General features: G+C 36.4%; 1 protein-coding gene and 1 non-coding gene across 2 annotated transcripts; both read left to right on the top strand.

Annotated features, from left to right (window-relative positions):
* The first annotated feature begins 1,643 nt into the window (after positions 1-1,643).
* On the top strand, positions 1,644-1,751 carry LOC114372728. The gene has a single exon (XR_003658296.1). It is a non-coding gene; the product is annotated as a small nucleolar RNA R71 (small nucleolar RNA).
* A 17,394-nt stretch (positions 1,752-19,145) lies between these two features.
* Positions 19,146-21,915, top strand: LOC114370986. The gene has a single exon (XM_028328386.1). The coding sequence runs from the start codon at positions 19,648-19,650 to the stop codon at positions 21,619-21,621; it is 1,974 nt and encodes a 657-aa protein (XP_028184187.1). The 5' UTR covers positions 19,146-19,647; the 3' UTR covers positions 21,622-21,915.
* The last annotated feature ends 2,006 nt before the right edge of the window (positions 21,916-23,921 follow it).

Here is a 23,921-nt window from a genome sequence, read left to right as displayed (position 1 = left end):
AATATCACCAAATTACATAGACAATGTGCCAGCATAAACATCTATCTTGGTTCGGGTTGTTTTCATAAATGGCCTGCCTAAAATAATTGGGACTGAACCATGGGAAAATCCCTCTTCCATATTAAGAACATAAAAATCAATAGGAAAAATAAATTCACCAACCCGAACCAGCACATCCTCTATGAAACCTGCGGGGTAAGCAACACTTCTATTTGCCAAATGAATCACCATATCCGTAGATTGTAAAGGTCCAAGAGATAAAGAATTGAAAATGGGCAGAGGCATGACACTAACTGATGCTCCTAAATCTAGCATGACATTCTTAAATTTACTGTTCCCAATGATGCAAGGTATACAGAAAGTACCTGGGTCCTTACATTTCTCAAGAATGTGAGGAACAGATTTACCTATCAATGCTGACACATTTCTACCCATGCTAATCCGTTCATTGCCTTTGAGCTTCCTTTTGTGGGTGCACAACTCCTTTAGAAACTTGGCATATCTTGGAATCTGCTTGATGGCATCTAGCAGAGGTATGTTCACCTCTACTTTTCTGAAGGTCTCCAAGATCTCCTTTTCTGCTTCTTCCAACTTTTTGTTTGGAATTGCTCTAGGTGGGAATGGAAGAGGGATAAGAGGCTGCTGTAAGTCGGAATTACTAGAAGAAGGTCCACCTGCATGAAATTTTTTTTAGGAAGCTTTCTCTTTTGTGCAACTATCTCATCCTCTTTTTCAGGTGTAGGTGCTGCTACTGGTGGAGGCACTTGAATTTGGTTGCCAGACCTCAAGGTGATGGCACTCACATTTTTCGGATTCTGCACAATTTGTGAAGACAATTTGTCAGAATTTTGGGATTGAGCTTGGTTCATCTGAGTAGCCATCTGCCCCATCTGATTTGTCAGACTCTGAATGGAGGCTCTTGTCTCTTGCTGAAATTGCATATTCTGGATGGTTATTTGCCTCACTAACTCTTCTAAGGAAGGTTGAGGAGGAGTCTCAGTTGCTGGTTGTCTTTGTTGTGACTGCTGCTGCTGTTGCTGCATTGGAGGAGGAACATATGGCTTGCTCGAACCAGCAACATTCTGAAAGGGAGGGACAGGCTGTTGTTGTTGTGGAGGACTTGTCCATCTCAGATTTGGATGATTCCTCCAACCTGGATTGTATCTGTTGCTTGAAAGATCATATTTATTCTGCTGTTGTTGGTTTTGCTGCTGAGGAGGTCTATTATAAATGTTTGCATCATAAGCTTCAGGTTGCTCATTGACTCCAGATTGCTACAAAGAAGGACAGAGATCTGTATGGTGATCTGCAGAAGAACATAGACCACAGACTCTTGCTACAGGTGTAGATTTCTAATTTATGGCAAGCTGAGTTACTAGGTTGACCAAGGCATCAAGTTTTCCTTCAAGATTTTTATTTTCAGTAGATGAAGATGAATCTGTGGCCACCTCATGGACTCCTCTAAGAACAATAGCATCATTTCTTGCATTGAATTGTTGGGAGTTGGAAGCCATCTTCTCAATCAAATTCCTAGCTTCAGCAGGGGTCATATCACCAAGAGCTCCACCACTGGCAGCATCAATCATACTCCTCTCCATGTTACTAAGTCCCTCATAGAAATATTGAAGAAGGAGTTGCTCAGAAATATGGTGGTGAGGGCAGCTTGCACACAATTTCTTGAATCTTTCCCAGTACTCATACAAGCTTTCTCCACTAAGTTGCCTGATGCCTGAAATGTCTTTTCTGATGGCAGTGGTCCTAGATGCACGGAAGAATTTCTCAAGAACACCCTTTTAAGGTCATCCCAGCTGAAAATGGACCTGGGAGCAAGGTAGTATTACCAATCTTTTGCCACTCCCTCTAGAGAATGAGGAAAAACCTTTAGAAAGATATGATCTTCTTGGACGTCAGGGGGCTTCATGGTGGAACAAACAATATGGAACTCCTGAAGATGTTTATGAGGATCTTCACCTGCAAGACCATGAAACTTGGGCAACAAATGTATTTGTCCAGAACATATGGAACACCCTAATCAGGATATTGAATGCACAAGCTTTCATAAGTGAAATCAGGTGCAGCCATCTCCCTAAGAGTCCTCTCACGAGGTGAAGGTTGAGCCATGTTCTCAGTATAAAAATTAGTAGTGGAATGCTCAAAATCAGAATATTCAGAATCACCCTCAACAGAATGCTCAGAATGCTCAAAATGTACAAAATGACCAGGATGCACACTATGCCTAACTAATCTGATGCAATCCTCCCTAGGAAGGGACCAGTCACTAGAACCATGAGCAAGAGGCTTCAAGAAGATTGGGCTAAAGCTGCTGAAGAAGGCCCTAGGGTTCTCATGAACCTTAGGATAGATTTCTGAGCCCATGGGCCAAGGTTGGGTCCAATTATCTTTGTACATATTAGACTAGGATGTCATTATATTTGGTCCTTGTATTTAGGGCTCCATATTGTAGGTAGGGTACCCTAGAAATATAGGATTTTTCAGACCTTGTATTTTAGGGCACCTAGACTAGTTTTTGTATTAGGGGTAGTTTTGTAATTTCACATGCACTAAGTGGATATTTGATGTGTGTGGTTGAAAATAAATTTAATTGAATTGGTAGAAGCCCAATCCAATTAAATTTTAGAGGGGGAGGTGAGCATTTGTTTACTACACCCCATTGCCACATCATATAGTCACACTTTGTGCATGTCCTTCATGCTTTTCATGCCTCATGACACCTAAGCACACTTAGTGGAGAATCTTGGAATTGATCTTGGATTAGTGGGCTGAACCATAACTAAAATTCACTAATCATAATTAGTGAAATTTTGGCTCCAAAGTTTGGCTCCACAAATTCAATTTCAAATTCAAGTGAAATTTGAATTTCCCTCCAATTTTGTGTGACACTTAGGCTATAAATAGAGGTCATGTGTGTGCATTTTTTTCAACTTTGATCATTTGAATATTAACTTCAGATTTCAGAGCTCTTTTAGAGCACAAAATTTCGTGCTCTTCTCTCCCTCTCCCTTCATTCATCTCCTTCTTCCTCCAAGCTCTTATCCATGGCCTCTTATGGTGGTGAGCTTCTTCTAGACTCATCTTCTCCTTGAAGTGACGTCTCCTCTCTCTCTTCCTTCTCCATTCCGCTGCCATTCATCTTCCAAGGAGCAAAGGAATCCATTGATGAAGAAGAACCTAGGCCTACAAGCTCCAATGGAGCTTACATCATGTGGTATCAAGAGCATCTTCATCTAGGTGATGTTCTTTTGCTTCCTCTATCTTTTTGTTCGGTGAATTCTCTTTAATTCCTTGTTCTTCATCTTATTCTCCATGTATATCCTCCATTTTCTTGTGGTTCGGTGCTGTTTAGAGTAGATTCAAAAAAAAAATAAACAGATTAAATCTTAGATCTACACTTGTTCTTGCATTTCTATGGTTCAAATTTTGTAGATCTACTCTTGAATCTTGTTTTTGTGTTGATTTTAGGTTCTATCAATTTTCATTCATAATATTCTTGTGCTGAACCTTTAGATCTAAATTTTGTTCCAAAATATTGATTAGAAAAAAAAAACACAAAAATCTAAGTGTAAATCACTTAATCCATGTTGTCTTAGAGTCATGTTTAGTCATAGTAATTGTCACATTATGCTCTAAGTTTGTGTTGAATTTTTATTTTTATTGAATTCTAGATACATTTTTTCATGTATTCTTGTCATTCTTAGCCTATCTTTTGAATTTTGAGTCTAATTCATGCATGTTATTTAGTTCATAACATGTTCTAAATCAATTTCCTAGAAGTAGTCTTGTTGTTGAACTCTTTTTTTGTTTTCTAAGATTCCTACATGATGCCTATGATGAAGTTGAGTTGTGGTGCTGAGTTGTGGCTGGATTTGTGAATCAAATAAGTCTTAAGCACTCTTGAATTGTGTTATTCAAGATAATTGAGCATAAGCAAACACAAATTGTAACTATCCAAGCCTTAAGCAACATAAACACTACTCTTGATTTCTAGGTTGAAATCGTTGGTGCTGGCAGCTTAAACATACAAAATTGTATAAATTACTGGGAATTGGTCACTACGAGTTTTGAGCTGAAATTTTTACTGCATTTTCTAGACATCTGGAAAAAAATATAAAAAAAGAACCAAGCAATTTGGATTAAAGGAAAGAATAAGAAAAATCACACAAGTTGGCAGAAAAATCAGTGTCCAGGAAAAAAAAAGTGAAAGGGAAGTGTGCTTGTGTTTTGGCTCAAAAATTTGTTCTATAATTGGTGCCTATTTTATACCAATCCTAGTTCTGAAATTTAAATTGAAAATTATTGTGAAAACAAGTGCCAAAACTAGAGGTTTCTTGAGTCTTTTTTTTTTATAGTTTTTCTACTCTACTCTAGAGCCATTCTAGGTTTCTCTTTGAGTCCTAGCTTGCTTTTTTGTGCTTTTCATTGCTTTAATTGTTGAATAATCCTTGAAAATTTGTCTTGTTAAAACTCTATTGGTTTAGCTTTCATTTCATTTTTTTTTGTCTTTGGTTATTGCTTGTCTCTTTGTTTCCTTGTTTGTGAGTTGCCATATAGGGAATTGGAAATGAGGATTGGTGCCATATCTTGAAGAATTTGAGTCAAGAAGAAAGGGGCCAACCACCTTAAGAGCTATTGGACTAAGAAGCACTCCAAATTGAGTGAAACACTAAAGAGAGAATAGCCACCACAATTGAGGACTTTTTTTTTTTCTTTGTAATTTTGTAATTGGCAATTTGCTTTGCTTTCAAATTTTGTAACAAAAAGACCTTTCATTGGAAGTAAGTTGGGAGCCTCCGCTAGGTCACCCTACTTCCATTTGTGTGTAATAATTTTAGGCAATTTTCCCTTAGGATAGTGAGTGTTTTGTTGGGAACCTTAAATGAGGTCACCCAAACACTCTTAGGATCCGCCTAGTTTGCATTTCTTGCACTTTAATTTCTTGCTTACTTTCATAGCTTATTTCTTATACCCTCCATTGTCAAACCGCCTAGATAGCTTGCCTTTTACCAATTAGTTTTTACCTTATCTTTCACACCTCTTTTAGTGTTTATTTTGGCTAGTTTCAACCATAGTTTCTTTTACCTTTTGTTTTCAAACCCCCAACAAGAAAGAACCATAACTTAGGAACCAACCTGAGTCTTCATTCTTCATCTAGTGTTAATGGTGAGGGTTCTACTCCTAAGGACCCCTTGTATAAGATATTAGATGAGTTGAGATCCCTTAAGTTGTGGAAAGAAAAACAAGAGAGAAAAGAAAAAGGTAAAAAAAGAGTGGAAGAAATAAGTCAAGATGAAAGAGAGAAAATAAGAGAGGAAAAAAGAAGAAAAATAATGAAAGAAATGAAAAGAGAAAAACATGCCTCCTTTAGTAGTCATGACTCTTGCAAGAGTTTAAGTGAAGAACTTAGCGACTATTATAGAGGGCGCCATAGCTCACATACTAAACATCACTCCCAAAGAAGAGAAAAGGATAGAAGGCCTCAAGAGGTTAATATTAGCCTCCCATATTTCCATGGAAAAGATAATGTTGAGGCCTACTTAGATTGGGAAATGAAGGTTGAACAACTCTTTGCTTGCCATCATATTAGCGAAGAGAGAAAAGTTCCATTGGCTACCCTTAGCTTTCAAGGGTATGCCCTCTATTGGTGGACTTCCCTTGTTAGGGAACGAAGGATTCATGGGGATCCTCCAGTAGAGTATTGGAATGATCTTAAGAGTGTCCTTAGGAAGAGACACATTCCCTCCTACTATGAGAGGGAGCTTATGGACAAGCTCCAAAGGCTTAGACAAGGGAGTATGAGTGCTGAAGAATATAGACAACAAATGAAATTACTCCTTTTAAGAGCTGGAATTAGGGAGGAGGAAAGAACAAGCATAACTAGGTTCCTTAGTGGGCTTAATATGGAAGTGAGGGACAAGGTTGAACTCCTTCCATATAGGGACCTAGATGAGCTAGTCCAACTTTGTATAAGAGTGGAGCAACAACTTAAAAGAAAGCCTTCTTCAAAATCTTATGGCTCTCACTCTTATCCAAGGAAGGACCAAGCCCATGGAATTTTAGGGCCTGCACCTTCAAAACCCAAGGAAGATAAGGGTAAGACCATAGAGAAATACACCCCTAAGACTAGTTCCTAAGACAGGACTAGCAACATTAAATGCTTCAAATGTCTTGGGAGAGGTCAGATTGCCTCTTAATGCCCCACAAAGAAAACCATGATCATGAGGGGTCAAGACATTTATAGTAGTCAAGAGGAGACTACTTCTTGCCCTTCCTCTAGTGGAAGTGAAGATGAAGTAAGGGGTGAAGAGTCTAGTGAGGAAGTCTACCCCCATGAAGAAGGTGACCTCTTAATGGTTAGAAGGCTCCTTGGAGGTCAATCTTGTGATCTATCTCAATCCCAAAGAGAGAACATCTTTCATACAAGATGCAAAATTTTAGATAAAACTTGTTCTCTCATTGTGGATAGTGAATCTTGTTGCAATTGTTGTAGCACAAGATTAGTTTCCAAGTTAACCTCACTATCATTCCCCACCCAAAACCTTATAAACTTCAATGGCTCAATGAGCAAGGGGAAATGATAGTTAACCAACAAGTGAAGGTACCTTTCTCCATTGGGACATATAAGGATGAAGTTAATTGTGATATAGTTCCCATGGAGGCAGGACATATTCTTTTAGGAAGGCCGTGGCAATTTGATAGGAAGATCATTTATAATGGCCTAACTAATGAGATTACCCTCACCCATCTTGGCACTAAATTTGTGTTGCATCCTCAAACACCTTCACAGGTGGCCAAAGATCAACTAACTATGAAAGATAAGAGGGATGAGGAAGAAAAATTAGAAAAACAAAAGAAAAAGAAGGATAGTAAGGTCTTGTCTTCAAAGGCCAGGGGGAATGAAAAAGAGGGAAAGGATTCCTCCAAGAAGATTGTTAAGAAGGAAAATCATTTTGCAACAAAAGGTGATATTAAAAGAGCACTCATTCTTAAACAATCTTTCTACCTTCTCCTATCAAGGGAAACATCCCTTAGCACTGCCACAATTCCTACATTTGAGACCTTACCCCCAAAGGTCCAAGAACTCTTACATGAATTTGGTGATATATTTCCCAAAGAGATACCCCCTAGGCTACCTCCTTTAAGGGGAATAGAACACCAAATAGATTTAGTCCCAGGAGCAAGCCTTCCTAATAGGCCAGCCTATAGGATTAACCCTCAGGAGACTAAGGAGATAGAGTCTCAGGTTAAAGAATTGTTGGAGAAGGGCTGGGTCCAAGAGAGCCTAAGCCCATGTGTTGTGCCAGTGTTGTTGGTGCCCAAAAAGGATGGTACGTGGAGAATGTGTACAGATTGCAGGGCCATCAACAACATCACTGTAAAGTATAGGCACCCCATTCCTAGACTTGATGATTTGCTTGATGAGTTGCATGGTGCCAATATCTTTTCAAAAATTGATCTTAAAAGTGGTTATCACCAAATCAGGATGAAAAAAGGTGATGAGTGGAAAACTGCTTTCAAGACCAAGTTTGGTTTGTATGAATGGCTAGTGATGCCTTTTGGGCTCACTAATGCACCAAGCACCTTTATGAGGCTTATGCATCATGTCTTAAGGGATTTCATAGGTAGATTTGTAGTTGTTTATATGTTGATGATATTTTAGTGTACAGTAGGAGCCTAGATGATCACTTAGGACATCTCAGGAAAGTTCTTTCAGTCCTTAGGAAAAACAACCTCTATGCAAATATAGAGAAGTGTACCTTTTGTGTAGATAATATAGTTTTCTTAGGTTTTGTAGTTGGTAGAAATGGGGTTCAAGTGGACCCTGAGAAAATCAAGGCCATCCAAGAATGGCCCACCCCAAAAAGTGTGGGAGATATTAGGAGCTTCCATGGGTTAGCAAGCTTCTATAGAAGGTTCGTTCCTAATTTCTCTACAATTGCATCACCTCTCAATGAGCTGGTGAAGAAGAATGTGGCATTTACCTGGGGTGAAAAACAAGAGCAAGCCTTTGCTTTGCTCAAAGAAAAGCTTACTAAGGCACCTGTTCTAGCTCTTCCTGACTTTTCTAAAACTTTTGAGCTAGAATGTGATGCCTCTGGAGTGGGAGTTGGAGCTGTATTGTTACAAGGTGGGCACCCTATTGCTTATTTTAGTGAAAAACTTCATAGTGCCACCCTCAACTACCCCACCTATGATAAAGAGCTTTATGCCTTAGTAAGAGCCCTCCAAACTTGGGAACATTACCTTGTTTCCAAGGAATTTGTCATTCATAGTGATCATCAATCACTTAAGTACATTAGAGGGCAAAGCAAGTTAAACAAGAGGCATGCAAAATGGGTAGAGTACCTAGAGCAATTTCCATATGTTATCAAATACAAAAAGGGAAAAACAAATGTGGTAGTTGATGCCCTCTCTAGGAGACACACATTGTTTTGCTCCCTAGGAGCTCAAATTTTAGGATTTGATAATATTAGGGACTTGTATGCTTTAGATGAACATTTCTCTCCCATTTACGAGAGTTGTGGGAAAAAGGCCCAAGATGGATTCTATTTGGCTGAGGGGTATTTGTTCAAAGAGGGAAAGCTTTGCATACCCCAAGGATCCATTAGGAAATTACTTGTGAAAGAGAGCCATGAGGGTGGGCTCATGGGCCACTTTGGGATAGACAAGACCCTTGTCTTACTCAAAGAAAAGTTTTATTGGCCCCATATGAAGAAAGATGTCCATAAGCATTGCACTAGGTGTGTGGCTTGTTTACAAGCCAAGTCTAGGGTGATGCCTCATGGGCTATACACACCCTTACCCATCCCATCTGCACCTTGGGTAGACATTAGTATGGACTTTGTCCTTGGGCTTCCTAGAACCCAAAGAGGTGTAGACTCTATCTTTGTGGTGGTGGACAGGTTTAGCAAGATGGCACACTTTATACCATGCCACAAGGTGGATGATGCTTCCCACATCTCAAAACTCTTTTTCAAGGAAATTGTGAGACTCCATGGTTTGCCTAGGACCATTGTGTCAGATAGAGATGCTAAGTTCCTTAGCCACTTCTGGAAAACCTTATGGGCGAAGCTAGGAACTAAACTTCTTTTCTCTACCACTTGTCATCCACAAACTGATGGGCAAACAGAGGAAGTGAATAGGTCTTTATCCACCCTTTTAAGGGCTTTTCTGAAAGGCAACCATAAGTCTTGGGATGAGTATCTTCCTCATGTAGAATTTTCCTACAACAGGGGGGTTCATAGAACCACCAAGCAGTCCCCTTTTGAGGTTGTCTATGGGTCCAATCCCCTAACACCGTTAGACCTCATTCCCCTCCCACTGGACACTTCTTTTATACATAAAGAAGGGGAATCTAGGTCAGAATTTGTAAAGAAGTTGCATGAGAGGGTTAAGAACCAAATAGAGAACCAAACAAAGGTGTATTCAACTAAAGGCAATAGAGGAATAAAAGAGCTAGTTCTTAATAAGGGTGACTGGGTTTGGCTCCATCTTAGGAAGGATAGATTCCCTACTAAAAGGAAATCCAAGCTTAGCCCTAGAGGGTATGGACCTTTTCAGGTTTTGGAGAGGATCAATAACAATGCCTATAGGTTGGACCTCCCAGAAGAGTATGGAGTCAGCACCACTTTTAACATTTCTGATTTAATTCCTTTTGCAGGTGGAGCTGATATTGAGGAGGAGGAACTAACAGATTTGAGGTCAAATCCTCTTCAAGGGGAAGGGGATGATGCAATCCTCCCTAGGAAGGGACCAGTCACTAGAACCATGAGCAAGAGGCTCCAAGAAGATTGGGCTAGAGCTGCTGAAGAAGGCCCTAGGGTTCTCATGAACCTTAGGATAGATTTCTGAGCCCATGGGCCAAGGTTGGGTCTAATTATCTTTGTACATATTAGACTAGGATGTCATTATATTTGGTCCTTGTATTTAGGGCTCCATATTGTAGGTAGGGTACCCTAGAAATATAGGATTTTTCAGCCCTTGTATTTTAGGGCACCTAGACTAGTTTTTGTATTAGGGGTAATTTTGTAATTTCACATGCACTAAGTGGATATTTGATGTGTGTGGTTGGAAATAAATTTAATTGAATTGGTAGAAGCCCAATCCAATTAAATTTTAGAGGGGGAGGTAAGAATTTGCTTACTACACCCCATTGCCACATCATATAGTCACACTTTGTGCATGTCCTTCATGCTTTTCATGCCTTATGACACCTAAGCACACTTAGTGGAGAATCTTGGAATTGATCTTGGATTAGTGGGCTGAACCATAACTAAAATTCACTAATTATAATTAGTGAAATTTTGGCTCCAAAGTTTGGCTCCACAAATTCAATTTCAAATTCAAGTGAAATTTGAATTTCCCTCCAATTTTGTGTGACACTTAGGCTATAAATAGAGGTCATGTGTGTGCATTTTTTTCAACTTTGATCATTTGAATATTAACTTCAGATTTCAGAGCTCTTTTATAGCACAAAATTTCGTGCTCTTCTCTCCCTCTCCCTTCATTCATCTCCTTCTTCCTCCAAGCTCTTATCCATGGCCTCCTATGGTGGTGAGCTTCTTCTAGACTCATCTTCTCCTTGAAGTGGCGTCTCCTCTCTCTCTTCCTTCTCCATTCCGCTGCCATTCCTCTTCTAAGGAGCAAAGGAATCCATTGATGAAGAAGAACCTAGGCCTACAAGCTCCAATGGAGCTTACATCATAATCTATGAAAGGTTCTATCTATTTCAGGATCAAAGGGTTGTAAATAACCTGGATTGCCCCTAGTCATGCACTATATGCAGCAAATAATGTGGTTCTCAACAGCACCTAACAAGGGGGTAAAACTACAGCTGTACTCAAACGATATCAAAATAAGCTGAAATTTTGTGAAGAACACCCTAAAATCATGAAAAGATAGCACAAAAATTTTCAAAGAAAAAATCAAAGTCTAACTATGAAAACTACCTAAGCAAAGTTTAGAAAAATAGGACAATAATACTTGAAAAATGAAAAAAAAACTTAGTAAACGGTTGATTTTTGGAGTTTGGGAGTCCCCTTAGCCGGTTACCACAATATGGGAATTTTTTTTTCTACCCCAAATGCATATATAATAATAGTCGTTCTGATACCCGGAGCAAAAGTTATGGCCGTTTTAAGTTTTGCTAAAAACAAGTTCCAAAAATTTTTGTCTCTCTCAAATAATGCCATACCAAGTGCTCCTGGTATTTTTCACACAAAATATGGATCAAAAGAACCTACCACACAAAAATTCAGCCAAAAATAACAACTCTAACTATAAAAAAAAATCATTAATTAAATTGCAAAATCCGTCGCTAATTCCTAGTCGCTAATCATTGTTCAGCACTGTCCACAATAAAACAAAAGGCTGAATCCGTCACTGAATCAGTCGCTAAAATAGTCGCTAAACAAGGAATGCAACTAAAATGCAAAACAGAACGCTACACAAAATAAGATAACTAAACACTATTATGAACCTTTGGCCCATTAGCTGCTCCCCGGCAACGACGCCAAATTTGATCGAGGCCGTACCCGAATCAAATAAACATTAAAAATGTAGTATCTAGAAAGTGATCCTAGGTCGTCTCCCAATGAACAATGGTCAACCAAACGTTCGTAACAGATAGTAATAAAACAGTAACGAATTGGGGGGGGGGGGGGTTGTTTGTTTTTGTAAATTAAACAACAAGTAAATTTGAATTAGAAAATATCATAATTAAAACACGTTGTTTCCCCTTGATTCACAAGCAAGTCTCTTATCCTAGGTTACGAGAATTTATCCTTTATCAGTTCAACCACTTAATCCAACCCTAAATTAAATTACTAAGCGAAATTTAACATAAGGCATTCATTATGTGATTAAGCAACACATACACTAATTAATCATGAACGAAACTGATCATTAAGCATGAACATAAATTAAGCGCATAGACAATTAATCAAGCACTAAGCATGTATGGATTAATAGCAACAAATATAGAGTAATTGGTGAAGAGGAGAAACTGATTAGAATTCAATAGAAATAATAAAACCTCAAAGAGAGTAGTGCTTGATCCTCAAGAGAAAACAACGTTGAAGATTTAACCTTCCATTAATTAGTAGAAACGAAATTATAGATTGAAGTAGTAAACAAAATTTTATTGCTACGTGAATAGTAAAAACTAGAATTGCAAAATCTAAAATTATTCTTTGTCCCTAAAACGAAAAAGACTAAAACGAAAAAGATTCAAAAGAAAAAGAGAGAGAGGAGAGAGGCTAAAACTAGAACCTTGGTGCTGTTATATAATTCTCAGCCCCAAAGCTTACAAATCTGTTTTAAGTACAAGCCCATAAATAAAATAAAATCTAGATAAGATAAAACAAAATCTAGATGAAATAATATCTAGATGAAATAAAATCTAGATAAGTTAAGATAATATAAGATCTAGATGAAATAATATCTAGATGAGAAAAAATCTAGATATGATAAGATAAAATCTAGATGAAATAATATCTAGATGAGATAAAATCTAGATAAGATAAGATTTGGTAGAATAAAATAGTCTACTCTCTTCAAATCCAAGTCAAATTCTAGATTCAAGCCCAATTGATTATAATTCTCTTGAAATTAAATTAAAAACACAAAATTAATCCAGTAGGCCCAAATGATAAAACTGCATAATTAAATTGACAATTAAGGCTAATCAGTAATTAAAATGATGACAAAAAGGGTTAAGAAATATGAGAAAATGATGACACATCAAAGACTCATATTCATGCCAATTGGTGCAGCACGTGCAATGGCAGGTGATGGGTTCAATGGAGCTGCAGATGTAGACAATTTCTTATATGGGATTCCCCCAGTATGACTCTAACTTGATGGTCATACATTGACTTGATGTAGACAGTTAAGGTGTGGCAATATTGTTGTATGTTGCCTTTTGTTTTTGTTTATTTATGTGCCACATTGATTGTGAATAGTAGCAAACAAAAACAATCAGTGGTCAGCTCTATGACAGCTCTCAACAGCTGCTCTATTAGCTTCTTCAACATCCTCCATATTACCCTCTATCTGGGGTTAAAAAAAAGATAAAAGGAACTAAAAGAAAAATAACCCAACACACAGAGGGACATAAACCTAAGATGAAAACACCAGACTTCCTTCCTATAAAGAAAATTCTCTTTTTTTCCCTACAAAACACAATGCACATTTGGACCTATGTGGCAGATTAGGATAAACAAACCCACGTAGAGGGAAACCCAATTTTCACCGAACAATATCTTATTTCTAGTTGAAGTTTCAAAATTTCAGGTCATGAAAGTGTTAATTATTGAAAATAAGAAAAGACCTAGTAGTTGTGAGAATTATTAACTGGGTGTTGGAGTGGCCTTCTAATTCTAATATTAGATAAAAGCGAGCAAAGCAAGCAGAGATTTTTGAAACAAATGTGGCTACTCAACAGAGAATTGGCACCCAGTTTTTCCAGTGACAAAAAGTAATAGTAAAAGCATACAGGTATAGTCAACAAACTTGCAGATATCACGCCCGATGATTTCAAAGCATATAGGTATAGTCAACAAACTTGAATTCACTTGAGAAATGGCAATAAGTCAACTATACCATAGACTCTACTGACACTTCTAAATTTCTCTCCCTAGACTCTTCCAGTGGCCTATGGCATGCCTCAAATTTTGGGGAGGATGTGATTATGGGTGCTATTGACATTGGTGTGTGGCTAGAGAGTGAAGGCTTCAAAGATCATGGAATAACCAAGAAGATTCCAAACAAATGGAAAGGGAGCTGTGAGGAAGTATAGGACTTCAACACTCATGTAGGCTGCTCCTGCTGCAGCCATGATGAGTAATGATGCAAAAAGCATGACGAGAACTCAAGTAAACAAAATCCAAGGTCACAACTTAACATCTAGACCTAATTCAGGAACAATGTAATGACTGTACCATAAGGAATACATATATTCACCTCAAGTAAACAAAAACCAAGGTCACAACTTACCTAACCTTACATCACAACTTGCAAAACATAATTCAAAGTAAATTATAGGTTCTAAGAACCTAACCAGGATTCTTCAATAGGAACCCAAGTCAAGTATTTGCGGTAATCAATTCCAATAATAGACAAAGTAAGTGTCAACACCAGAATCAATACCTTGTCTAGACAAACAAAAATTAACAAAGAAAATAAAGAATGAATAAAAAAAATATTGCAGAATCAGTACCTTGTCTGGATAGAATCTGTTGATGCCTTGATGGGTTGATGCTTCTTTTGGGCCTTATGGTTCTCTGCCTATCAACTGCATTAAGGGAGTTGCTAGACATTTCAAAATTCATGCACTACTCAAGGTGTCATATTCAATCCTTCAAGCAATTCAAATCTAGAATTTTAACCATATGAACTGTATGACAAATACAAGTGTTTGCTCACGAACCCAACAATGTAGTGAAGCTAAACTTAAACTACCATTTACAACACAACAAACTCTTATACGCTTTGCATCTTTATATGTAAGCACAAAAAAACACTCTTATTTGTAATGATATCAGCATACAAATATACACAAACTGCATGCAAGTGCTTTACTCTTAATATATAAGCCAAAAAAAAGGTATACAAATATACACAAACTGTATGCAAGTAATAATAATAATAATAAAACGACCCATTATTCCCAAATGCAACATTGTAAAGGCAATGACATAAGAACCTGTGTGAGTTGCTCGTGCGACTCAATAGGGTAGTGTTGAGTGTTTCACAATTGCAGATCCACTGTGTTGTGGATGGAAAAGATGAAGTTAGCCTTGAACTTCAACAAGAACAACATGGTTGTCGCGGTCATGGTGGTGGAAAAGACGAAGTTAGAATTACCAACAAATCAGTTACTAAACTAACCATTAAGCTAACACGTACCTTGTGTTGATGTTGGACTCTAACGGAGGATGCTCAGAATCGCGACAGTGACGAACTCCGACAGTCAAGAACCCCAGCGGCGACGATGGTGAGGAGGAAACGACGGTGACAGGTCTTGCGGGTGAGGGAGAAGAGAAAGCTTTTGTTTGTGAGATTGAGTGCGGAGGGCAAGAGGCCTTTGGGTTTTAATTTATGTATAACACAACATCGGTTTTTTGAAAACCGATGTTAGTTAACTAAATTTATTTATAAAAATGTCACCGTGTTTTTGTTAACATTGATTTTTTCAATAACCAATGTTAACCGTGCGATGTTAAATCTATAAATTTTATTAGTGACCAAGAAAAATTGCCAACTTTTCACTAAGTGCATATTGATGATACAAGATTTGTTGTGACAACAATTTCACTACATCTAATTAAGTTTTCTTTATGTGATCTTATCTAATTAAACATGAAATGTATATGGATGATTTAGTTTACTGTGAAGAAGGAGGCATTTATTGAAAATCCAATATGAACAAGTATGACGTTTGGTTATGATATCAACTTGATTTTTTTCCTCATTTGAGGAACTTGAGAATTTAGTCTTCACTTTTATCTTTAGGATAAATAAAATTGATTATACAAAATTATTGATATATGATTACACATGGTTAATTATATATGTAAATATAAATAAAATTGTTTGATAAGTGGTTAAAAATTAATAGACATGATTATATGCAATTTTGATTGTTGCACATGATTAATTATACATGTAAATATGATTTACTTTGTTTGACAATTTTCAAATATCCAACACTTATGTAATCACTTATAAAAATAAAATTAAGCAATTTTACATACATTGTTAACCATATTTATTGGGTGAAAGCTTGTGGATAAAATGGAATGTTGCAAATATTGTCTATTTGGTGATAAAACAAAAAGACTATAAATATTTTCATTACAACAAGTTTTAATCTGTAAGCTTTACCTGTTTTATATAAGGGTGATTGTTTTCATTTGTCTTTGTATATGTATGCCCCACTTTATTCGATAGCTTGACAATCACTTCTCTTCTTTTAATCAGTTAATACAAATATTGTATATCATTGTGGTATGAAGACTTTAGTTAAGGTGACATATGAGACCAGAATCATGTTCATTAGAATGTATGTCATTTATTTGAGGCTATCCAGAGGCCCTCGCCATTTTTTTTAACGTTTTTATGTTAGAATGATTTGAAGTGCCAATTTTTGGTATGACTTTGTGAAGATGTTGTTGTATTTGTTGATTTTGTTTCTGATGTTCAATGCATAGAAAAGAAGCTTGTTGATCATAAAAGTCAAGTTAAAAAGCTTGAAATTATGGTTGCTAATCTTAAAGCAACCTTAATTTTTTGAACATGAAAGCCATGGAATGAAGGTTGCTAATGTTGAACAACAGACTGATGTATAAACTGATACCACTAACATAGTTGTTGGAATCAAAGATCCACTGATCAATTCTTATAAAATTGAATAAGTAATTCAATCATTAATCCTTTAAAAAAGTTTGAATTACTTGACATGAGATGTAAAAATCAGTTTTTACATGAGTAGTTAATTGTTTAAATTAAATTAGTTAACTACCCATAAAAATTAGTTAAAATTCATATTTTGAGAAAATTGGCATGTAGAGGTTCATGTTAATTTTGAATAGTAAAGTCTCTTCAGAACTTATATAAAATAATTTTCAAGTAAGTTTCATTCCGCATAACATGAAAAATTCTATTTCAAATATTAATGGTTAATTGTTTGTTGTGAAAAAGGTTAAATCTTTATATGAATTCGTATATATGTTGTAAACTATTAGTTTGTGGTGGTTTACCAAATATTTTTGAAAGAATTTATTAAATATTGATAAATTTTCATGTCTTTAGTTTAAGTATGATTTTTCTATAAATAAATAAAAATTCTTGTATAAAATAATCAATAAGTTAAGTTTCGTTTCACATGACATAAAACTCATTTCAAAATTTTCATGGTTAACTATTTGTTGTAAAATTATTAAATTGTCATACCAATGAGTTAGGTGTTATTTTTGGAAATTTATCTCGTGGTTAACTTAGTGCAAATATGTTGTTAATGATTAGTTTAGTATGGTTAATTAATTTTTTTTCATAGAAATAATTTATTATATATTTTTAAATTTTCATGTCTTTTAAGTATAATTTTTCTATAAGTAAATGACAATTTTTATATAAAATATTCACAGCGTAAAGGTTCATTTCTCATGACATAGTTTCAGATTTTAGTGGTTGAGACGTTGTTGTGAAACAATTAAATCTTTAGATAGATGGGTTAGGTGTTATTTTCATAAATTTATTTATTGGTTAGCTTAGTGTAAATATGTTGTTAATTATCAGTTTAGTGTGGTTAACCAAATATTTTTGAAATAAAATTTATTAAATGATAAACTTTGATTTCTTTAAGGATTATTTTTCTTTAAGTAAATTAAAAATTCTTATATAAAACAATCATCGTCTAAAATTTTATTTCAAGTGACATATACAATTCAGTTTCAAAATTTCATGATTAGTTATTTGTTGTGAAATGGTTAAATCGTTATACTAATGGATTATGTGTTATGTTCACAAATTTACCTCATGGTTAGCATAGTGTAAATATGTTGTTAATTGTTAGTTTGGTGTGGTTAATCGAATATTTTTGAAAGAGAATTTATTAAATCTTGTTAAATTTTCATGTCTTTAAGCATTAAATTTTTATAAGTAAATTAGAAATTCTTATAGAGAATAATCATCAAGTAAAGTTTTGTTTCAGGTGGCATATAAAATTCAATTTCGAATTCAGTGCCCACAATTGATTCCAAATTTCTTGAGAAAGATAGTCAATATATCGAGCTAAACAAAGTTGGAGCAACTTAAGGAATCCTCGTTATCAAAAAATATGTTCACTTTCAAGGTAGCACTCTCTTTGCATATCTCCAAAGAGATGTTCCTGAGGCCTAGGGGAGTGTACTACACATGCAAAATGAATAGTATATTATACACATATAGACCCAATGGAGAAAATCTTTTATCTTAGAATATGCAAAACTAACAATCGGACAGAAAACAATGATGAAGCAGGGAAATCTATCCCAAAACCTTTAAAGTACATAAAAATGATCAGGAACAAACAATTTTTCCACCTTATGTCATTCAACAAGCAAAAACTATGATGATTATGTAGAAATACAAGATTTCTCAAAAAAATAGGATGCAGAAAATATGACGCAACCCATAAATATAACTAAGTAGTAGATAAGATAAGCAGCGTTCACCTTCAATCCAGTGTGGAGGAGAAACTGTTGAGCAGCGGGTCAGAGAGAGAACAAAATACACAATCAACGACAGTTGCAGAACACCTACCTCTTGCCTCATCATAAATCACCTCAACGTCGGTGTCAATGAAATGTCGGAGGAGAAGCAAGGAAAGCGCGAACATCTTGTCGTATGTCACCTCAGTGCCGGTGAGAACGACATGCCAAAAAAATGGGAAAAGCGTGGCAAGCGCAGGCCTCATAAAAAATCACCTCAACTTTAACGGAAGGAGTAGGAGTGCTCATTTACGTAACCATAACCATACCCAATAAATAATTACATTATAAATGGATATTATAAATAACTAAATTATAAGTAGGTATTATAACTACAGCTAGTTTTTAAAATATTATAAGTGGGTGTTATAACTATAGTTATAATTTTTAAAATATTAACTAGTTATTATTTTTAAAATATGATTATATAACTAGTTACGGTTAAACTAGTTATATAGCCAATTGTATGAGAAGTTATGTCTAAAATCAATCATATAGTTAGTTATGGATGACCAAAAATAAATTATTTGAAATACTTATTTTTATAAAATTTATTTATAGTTTTATAATTATAAATAATTTTTAGATAAAGATAATAAAATTGATTATAGTTTTATACCTACTTTTATGTAAATAGTTATAGTTGTAAGTATTTTTTTAAAATTAGTTTTCTTGAGTGTCACTACGAAGGAGTTGCTGGAGAAGCGAGAGAAGACCAAGCACAGAGAAGAGAATTTGGGTTTTTTTTTTTTATGTTTCCCCTTTTTTCTCTTTTCATATATTTTTTTTCATTTAAAAAAATCAGTTATTTACTTTTTTTCTCTTATTAAAAAATCTTAAATAATAAAATAATACTTTTTTTATTCCAGGTCATGGGTGTGTAATGGAGGTCAAATATTGTTTGGGTGTTAGTGAAACATATTCCAAAATGGAAGGTGAGGCCCTGTAATACAATCTGGCTTGGAAGATAGTTTAGCGAAAACAACGGTAAGAACCAACCTTTGAAAACAAATGAATGGCCTCTCTAATTTGGTGTTGTTTGGGCTTAGGTTTCTGCCTCTTCCTTTCCCCCTCCGCTTCATGTCAAGCCCTCCCTCCTCCACGACCACCGCGAGTGCCACCCCTTCCCGCACTCGCAACCGCAACCGCATCTCTTCCATCTTCTCCTTCTCCTGGATTCGACCTCTCAAACGCTCCAAAACCGCCGACAAACTCTACAAAAAATACGTCCGATCCTATAAACTCAAATAACCACCACATTCTCCCATGCAAATATGCAATGCATCCAATAACAATTTTATTGGGTGCATTGCATCGCCAACTATCTTATTCCTAATCCATATATCCTTCAACTGATATATACATATAGAAATTAGAAAAGATGTCTCAAATCTTGGCACCGTTCCAGTTACTGGAACTGAACGTGATTTCAGCCCAAGACCTGGCCCCAGTGAGTCGCAACATGCGAACCTATGCGGTCTCATGGGTTCACCCAGAACGGAAGCTCTCAACGCGCGTTGACACGGAGGGCCACACCCATCCAACGTGGAACGACAAGTTCGTTTTCCGCGTTGATGAAGAGTTTCTTTATTCAGACACCTCTGCTATCATGATCGAGATCTACGCGCTACATTGGTTCAAGGACATCCATGTTGGTACTGTCCGCGTACTCGTTGGAAACCTCGCCCCACCACCGTCAAAACCCTTCCACAACAACCGCACCCCGCTAGGCATGCGCTTTGTTGCGCTCCAGATGCGCCGCCCCTCCGGCAGGCCGCAGGGGATTCTAAACATCGGCTTCACCGTCCTCGACAGCTCCATGCGCAGCATGCCGCTCTACACTCACAATGCCTCCGCAGTCGGGTATCGCCACTTGATGGGAGAGAAAGATGCTTATGACAGCCACAACCACCTCAGCCCCCGTGTCCGTGCCGCCGCCGCTGGCGCCACGCCGATGCCTGAGCTGCGTCGAACCAAGAGCGACACCAGCTCCATGCTCGGTGCCACTGAAGTTGTGGCGCGCCACCACCAAGCTGTGGCAGGAGCCAACTCTTCCATTTCGGGATCCGAGGTTAGCGTCAAGAGGAAGAAGGGGAAGAATAAGAAAATGAAAACCAAGAAGAGTAGCTCTGTTGTGAGTAGCGTGAATGAAATAAATTCGGTTCTCAGCGAGACCATTTTGCCATGGAAGGTTAAAAGCGGAAAAGCTAGTCCCGATGATATTGTCCACAACCACAACGACGTCGTTGAGGAGGTTCACTATGATGATAACGAGAACGCACATTCAACCATTAACTCCATCTACGATAAGGAGGAAGAAGAACACATTCATGTTAATAACAACGTTCAATATGAAGTTTGCGCCTCCCCAAAATCACAGTTTCAAAACCCACCGGCATCACAATATAAGAATTCTCCGACACCACAGTATATGAACTTGTCGAAACCACAATTTAAGAACTCTCCGACACCGCAGTATATGAATTCTCCGACACCGCATTATAAGAATTCTCCTGCATCACAATTTAAGAATTCTCCCACGCCGCAATTTAAGAATTCTCTTCCACCACAGTTTAAGAATTCTCCAATGCCGCAGTATAAGAGTTCTCCGGTGCCACAATTTAATAATTCTCCAGCACCACAATTTAAAAACTCACCAGCACCGCAGTACATGAATTCGCCGAAGCTGCAATTTAAGAATTCTCCGATGTCGCAGTATATGTCAACTCCAAAGCCTCAATTTCGGAACTCACCGGCAGTGGGGGTGCTACAGTATCGTGCCTCGCCGGTGGTAACGAAGTTCAACCCGATGGTGGGGTTCAACGGGTCGCAAAGGGGGACGCCAATGCATCCATTTGGGAAGGTTAACAACGGTGGGGGTTTTGAGTACATGACGCCACGGAGGTCAAACTTGGCGAACATGGGACATGTGGTGATAACGGAGTCGGAGTTGGGGCCATCAGCGTCAGAGGTGGCGGCGGTGATCGCACAAAAGCCAGTGATCGATGAGGCAGAGAATTCAACAGTGGGAGGATGGAGCTTGGACGCAGAGAGCATGGAGGGGCTGGAGTCAAAGTTGGAGAGGTGGCAGACAAAGCTGCCACCGGTGATCGACCACGGTGAGCTCTCGAGCTACCCAACGACGAGCACCACCAAGACGAACCGCCACTCGCGGAGGCACACCGACGGCGGGAGTATTGGGAGTGGAAGTGGGAGTGGCTTGTTCTCATGCTTTAGTAACATTTGTGGTGTTGAGTGCTATGTTGGTTGCGGCGGTGACCCTAAAGGAAAGAAGAACCGCATCCGCAGCCGCCGCCGCACTCCTTCCGCCGATGACAGTTCTAGCCTTCTCTGACGACCCACAACCATATGTATGGTGGATCGAAAGTCAACAACTACAACATGAGAATAACGGTGGCAAAGGACTATGTTGTAGTATTATTCATTCTTTGTTATTCCATTTATTTTTAATACTCTTTTGTCATTGTAAGGTATCTGAGTTTAATTTATTGGGACTCCACAATACAACATAAGGCTATACACATATTTACTTATCTCTCTCTGTTTTCTTTAGTTGTAGTAGATCATATGAATCTGATGTAAGTATTTTGGTACATGTTCAGGTATATCTTGCAAACAGACGCTGGTGGCAAAATGAAATTTGCAAAAACATCTCCACCCTTTCTTTTGCTTTCAGTTTGTAGTGGACCATGGGATTTGGTCTTGTAATTCATGCATAGCAAGTTGGACTAAAAACCAAACATGCTCCTGATTGTTGCATTATTACCATTATGATTGATGAGTTTGTTTGTTTCAAATTTGACTTTATAATAGACAAACATAACAAAATATATTATTTTAAATATAGACAAACACCTAAATAATGTTATACCCGTATTAGCCAACTGGTTAGCTGATTTTAAATATATTATTTTATTATTTTAACTAATTAATAATAAAAAATAAAAAAACATAACAAAATTTGAAATTAAAAATAAGAATGAAAAGACTGAGAGGAAAAGGATAATACTACCATGTTAGTATGATTAGTTTACTCAAGTTTAAATATAAAAAAATTTGTTAAATTTTCTTGTGGTATTAATATGTTTGTGGTGCGAACATAGTGACATGGGCAAATTGTGTCTACTTTTGTAAAAAAAAAAAATGCATAATTGGGTGCTCACAAACATGATATATGTTTTAAGAACTTTATGTGTATAAAAGCATGCAATGATAAATAAAAGGTTTATTACCTATAGAGTCGGTGTTTAAAAGCTTTATTTACTTACAAGTGTTTTCTTTGTCTTTCAATTTACGAAACCATGTTACTTTCTGGTTATTTCTTATTCTTTTTGAACTGTCTTGGTTATATATGATTGCAATGCACTCCTCTGCAATGATTCTGTCTTTTATTGAAAAATGACTGAATTATGACTTATGAAGGTTTGTTGGGTTTTGTCTATATTTAGCATAAGCTATCCTAGTGTGTGTATGCATCTTGTGTGTGTGTTATTATTTGAGAAGTATGAAAATTGTATGAATATACAAATTTTTAGTTGAAATAAAAAATCAGGATTGTCATGTATCCAAATACATGCTGACACATTAGCAATGATGATGTAATGCAATATCTCGTGTCAATATAAACTTGATTTGAGATTAGATTTATCTATTTTGATCTATATCTTCTCATGTTAAATATTATTAACCACAATCATGGATAATTGATTTAGTCAAATTTATTTATAACCATTTGTGACTCAAAGTTGACCATGTTTACATATGTACTTAACTGCATATGACACTCAATAACATTATTAACCACTAATGGACAAAGTTAACAATAATTTATGATTGACATAATCACCTTATTCTAGCATTAATATAATTTTTCATCATATAATTTACCTAAATTTAAAACAAAGTAAGAATTATTATGTGTATTATACACTTATCAAATCATTTAGGATTGTTATTTTCAGTAATTTTTACTCAAAGATGGATGTAAAATGAAATCCAATTGAATTTACAAAATTTAAGTTACTAAAGTAACCATAGTGCCAGACATAACTAACTTGTAATTGTAACTTCTATGATTCCCTTTGTTCAATCCTTCGGGCATGAGCCAAAGAAAATCATGTTTGAATGTGACTTTTGAGTGACAATATTGTAAGAGTTAGAATTAATCACAAATAATAAAAGGTTAATCATTATTTATGATAGATTTAACCATCTAATTCATAGCATGAATACATATTTTTATCTTATGGTGTGTCTAAATTTAAAACAATACTAAGAGTTAACATGTGTATTATACTCTTATCGAATAATGTAACCACTTAATATAGTAACCTTAACTTTGCGAGTAACTAACCAGTAGATGTAGCTTGTGTGATCCTCATATGATAGAGGTTGAATTATTCTTAGATGACATGATACATGCTTTCTTCATATAAGGTTAGTCCTTGATGAATAAGATAAACAAATTTTTATTCACATGTGACTTTTGAGTAATAATATTAGAAGAGTTAGAGTTAACCACTAATGACAAAAAGATAACCTTTATTTCTTATAGACTTAATCACCTTATTCATAGTATGAATAAAAAATTTCATTATATGGTGTGCCTAAATTTAAAACAATAATAAGAGTTAA

Source organism: Glycine soja, chromosome 10 (genome assembly GCF_004193775.1).
Source record: "Glycine soja cultivar W05 chromosome 10, ASM419377v2, whole genome shotgun sequence".
Taxonomy (NCBI): domain Eukaryota; kingdom Viridiplantae; phylum Streptophyta; class Magnoliopsida; order Fabales; family Fabaceae; genus Glycine; species Glycine soja.
This window is presented reverse-complemented; position numbering and strand designations above follow the sequence as displayed.